Consider the following 4,218-nt stretch of genomic DNA (forward strand, 5'->3'; position numbering starts at 1 on the left):
CGCCATTCTCCTGCCTCAGCCTCCCGAGTAGCTGGGACTACAGGCGCCCGCCACGGCGCCCGGCTTTTTTTTTGTATTTTTAGTAGAGACGGGGTTTCACCGTGGTCTCGATCTCCTGACCTTGTGATCCCCCGCCTCGGCCTCCCAAAGTGCTGGGATTACAGGCGTGAGCCACCGCGCCCGGCCAAAAATACAAGTATTTTTTGTAGTGGTGCACGCTTGTCGTCCCAGTTACTTGGAGGCTGAGGCATGAGCACAGTAGTGCATGCTTTTAGTCCCAGTACTTGGGAGGCTGAGGCACGAGAATCGTTTGAACCTGGGAGGCAGAGGTTGCAGTGAGCCGAGATCATGCCACTGCACTACAGCCTGGGCGACAAAACGAGACTCTGTCTCAACAAACAAAAAACCCACAAAAATTAGCCAGGTGTGCATACCAGCAGTCCCAGCTACTTGGGAAGCTAAGGCGGGAGATGATCGCTTGACCCAATGAGGTGGAGGTTGCAGTGAGCCATGACCGTACTACTGCACTCCCACCTGGGCAACACAGAGACCATGTCTAAAGAAAAGAGATCAGGCGTGGTGGCTCATGCCTGTAACCCAGCACTTTGGGAGGCTGAGGCGGGAGGATCACCTGAGGTCTGGAGTTCGAGACCAGCCTGGCCAACATGGTAAAACCCCGTCTCTACTAAAAATACAAAAATTAGCTGGGTGTGGTGGCACGCACTTGTGATCCCAGCCATTTGGGAGGCTGAGGCGGGAGAATCACTTGAACTTGGGAGACAAAGGTTGCAGTGAGCTGCACTCCAGCCTGGGCAACAGAGCCAGACTCCATCTCAAAAAAAAAAAAAAAAAGCAAGAAAAGAAAAGCATATTTATATAAAAACCAGTACATGAACATTCATAGCAGCATCATTCATAATCACAGACAAAAAGGAGCAAACAACCTAAATGTCTACCAAGGCAGGGATAAATAAAATGTGGCATTATCAAACCAGTAGAATTTATTCAATCATAAAAAGGAATGCAGTACTGATATATGCTTCAACACAGATAAAACTGGAAAACACTGTGCTAAATGAAAGCAACTGGACAGAGAAAGCCACATACTGTATGATTCCATTTATATGAAATATACAAAGTAGACAACTGCAGAGAGGCAGAAAGCAGGTTAGTGGTTGCTGGGAGTTGTGGGGAGGAAACAGGGAGTGACTGCTTAATGGGTACAGAGGTCTTCTTAGGTGATAAAGCTAGTTAAGGTATATAATACTGAACAAGGCTAAGTCCAAATCTCATATGCACCAAATATACAAATAAACTTGGCATTTATACTAGTGCAGTATAAACGTTCAGTTACATGTATCTTACCTTTCAAGGAGGAAAAAGATCATCTAGAATTTAATTGCTAGGCATAGGAGGATACTTTTACAAAGGGTAAGAATTTCTTCACTTTCTGACATTTCTGGAGTCACTGTATGAAGTTGGAAGCTCAAAGATAGCCATATACAAGAATCCAGCCCCAGCTATCTTCATTTCTCCTCACTCTTCAATGTGCACCCTATATAAAAGGCCATGTAATTTCTCCCTTGCATGTCAAGCTTATTGCTGCTCCTCTACTTCTGCATATGACATTCTTCAATCAGAAACGACCGTTCCCATATTCACCAACTCCTTGACTCTCACCCCTTTCCAGCTACTCTAATAGTTTCCCTACAGATTGGACTGCATCATGGATTACTGAAATTATCAGAGCTCACTCAACCAACATTTGGCTGTTCCAGCCACATGGAATATGTGGAATGCTTCCTTACACTTGAAGACAGGTCCCCAAGACTCACCAGTCATCTGGCTTGACAGCTTCTGGATCTGGGATTTTTGGTCTTTCATCCCAATCCTCGGGCTTCCGGTCTTCTGGGTCCTCAATTTCACGTGAAGGATTTACAGGAGGAGTCATGTCATTGAGCAGATTTCCACTATTCACCACAGATTGGTCAACTAGTATTTCAAAACTATTGTCTGGATTCAAGACTGAAAAAAACATTAAATGGTATTAAAAGCACTTAATTTTCCAAGCTCCCTTTACCATAATACAAAAGATCATGACTTCTAACATGAAGCAGCAGAAGTATGACCTGAGGCTTTGGGGTAAGAACAATGCCTGGTTCTTCGGGTCTTGGGCAAGTTAGTGCCCATTTCCTTATGCACAAAACATGAATGCTTAGTTCCTCAGGTTTCTAAGAATTACAGCAAATGATAGTTAAAATCTTTAACACCAAAGACTTTACTTATAGACACTAAAAAAAAAAAAAATCAAGAAACCTTAATAAACTAACATGATTATTGGGCTTATACATACATAACAGTGAGCAAATTAGTGGACTTATAACTACTTCCCATTACAAAAGGCCCATTTCTTTATTTCTAATAGAGCTGGTATTATTACCATGTCACTGAAATTACACAAACCTCTAATTTATTAAAACACATGTCCACTGATGGTTCTATTTTTTAACTCCCACGGAGAATGAAAAAACAAGTTTAAATCCATAAAAGCTTTTTTTAAAATTTTATTTTATTTTTTTGAGACAGAGTCTCGCTCTGTCTCCCAGGCTGGAGTGCAGGGTGTGATCTCTGCTCACTGCAACTCCTGCCTCCCAGGTTCAAGCGATTCTCCTGCCTCAGCCTCCGGAGTAGCTGGAACTACAGGCGGCCCCGTGCCACCACACCCAGCTAATTTTTTGTATTTTAAGTAGAGATGGAGTTTTGCCATGTTGCCCAGGCTGGTCAATCCACCTAACCTCAGCCTCCCAAACTGTTAAGATTACAGGGGTGAGCCACCATGCCCAGCCACATGGGCCCCATAAAAGCATCTTAAGTGTGACATATATTAAAGGCCAGATTCCACACCTAGATATCTAACACGTGGGTGATTGAGTTATAGCACATCCAGACAAGAAATCCTATGCTGCTGCATCAGTGATAATGAAAACGAATATTTTTGTGAGGAAGAACTTCACACTCTTTTGTTAAGAAAGTTAGGGCTGGGTGTGGTGGCTCATCCTGTAATCCCAGCACTTTGGGAGGCCAAGGCAGGTGGATCACTTGAGGCCGTGAGTTGGAGACCAGCCTGGCCAACACAGTGAAACCCTGTCTCTACTGAAAGTACAAAAACTAGGTGGGCACGTTGGTGCACACCTGTAAACTCAACTACTTGGGAGGCTAAGGCACAAGTATCGCTTGAACCCGGGAGGTGGAGATTGCAGTGTTTCTGTCTCAAAAAGAAAAAAATTAGGGTCAGGCGTGGTGGTTCATGCCTGTAATCCCAGCACTTTGGGAGGCTGAGGCGGACAGATCATGAGGTCAGGAGATCAACACCATCCTGGCTAACATGGTGAAACCCCGTCTCTACTAAAAATACAAAAAATTAGCTGGGCGCGGTGGTGGGCGCCAGTAATCCCAGCTACTCGGGAGGCTGAGGCAGGAGAATGGCGTGAACCCGGGAGGCAGAGATTGCAGTGAGCCAACATTGTACCACTGCACTCCAGCCTGGGCGACAGAGTGAGACTCCGTCTCAAAACTAAAAAAAAAGTTAGATACAGCACGTAAAGTTGTATATGTGTACATACACATATGGACAAAGATATATCACAATGTTGATGTTTAAGATAATTTTAAGTGACCTCTGTGTATGTTTTTTTTGTTTTGTTTTGTTTTGTTTTTTGAGATGGAGTCTCGCTCTGTCGCCCAGGTTGGAGTGCAGTGGTGCGATCTCGGCTCACTGCAAGCTCCGCCTCCCAGGTTCATGCCATTCTTCTGCCTCAGCCTCCTGAGTAGCTGGGACTACAGGCACCCACCAATGCACCCGGCTAATGTTTTGTATTTTTAGGAGAGATGGGGTTTCATGGTGGTCTCAATCTCCTGACCTCATGATCCGCCCGCCTCAGCCTCCCAAAGTGCTGGCATTACAGGCATGCGCCACTGCACCCAGCCCATTGTGTGTGTGTGTGTTTTTTTTCTTTTTTTTTTTGAGGTGGAGTCTTGTTCTGTCACCCAGGCTGGAGTGCAGTGGCCGGATCTCAGCTCACTGCAAGCTCCCCCTCCCGGGTTCCCGCCATTCTCCTGCCTCAGCCTCCCAAGTAGCTGGGACTACAGGCACCCGCCACCTCGCCTGGCTAGTTTTTTGTATTTTTAGTAGAGACGGGGTTTCACCGTGTTAGCCAG

General features: G+C 45.4%; 1 protein-coding gene across 1 annotated transcript in view; it reads right to left on the bottom strand.

Annotated features, from left to right (window-relative positions):
• The window catches only part of CANX (calnexin), a 25,803-nt gene that overhangs the window by 12,395 nt on the left and 9,190 nt on the right, over positions 1 to 4,218 (bottom strand). The window contains exon 5 of the mRNA XM_017863956.1: positions 1,836 to 2,025. Within this exon, the coding sequence (XP_017719445.1) occupies positions 1,836 to 2,025 (190 nt within the window). The remainder of the gene's footprint in view (positions 1 to 1,835; positions 2,026 to 4,218) is intronic.

Source organism: Rhinopithecus bieti, unplaced genomic scaffold, assembly GCF_001698545.2.
Source record: "Rhinopithecus bieti isolate Rb0 unplaced genomic scaffold, ASM169854v2 scaffold_73501, whole genome shotgun sequence".
NCBI classification, from domain to species: Eukaryota; Metazoa; Chordata; class Mammalia; order Primates; family Cercopithecidae; genus Rhinopithecus; species Rhinopithecus bieti.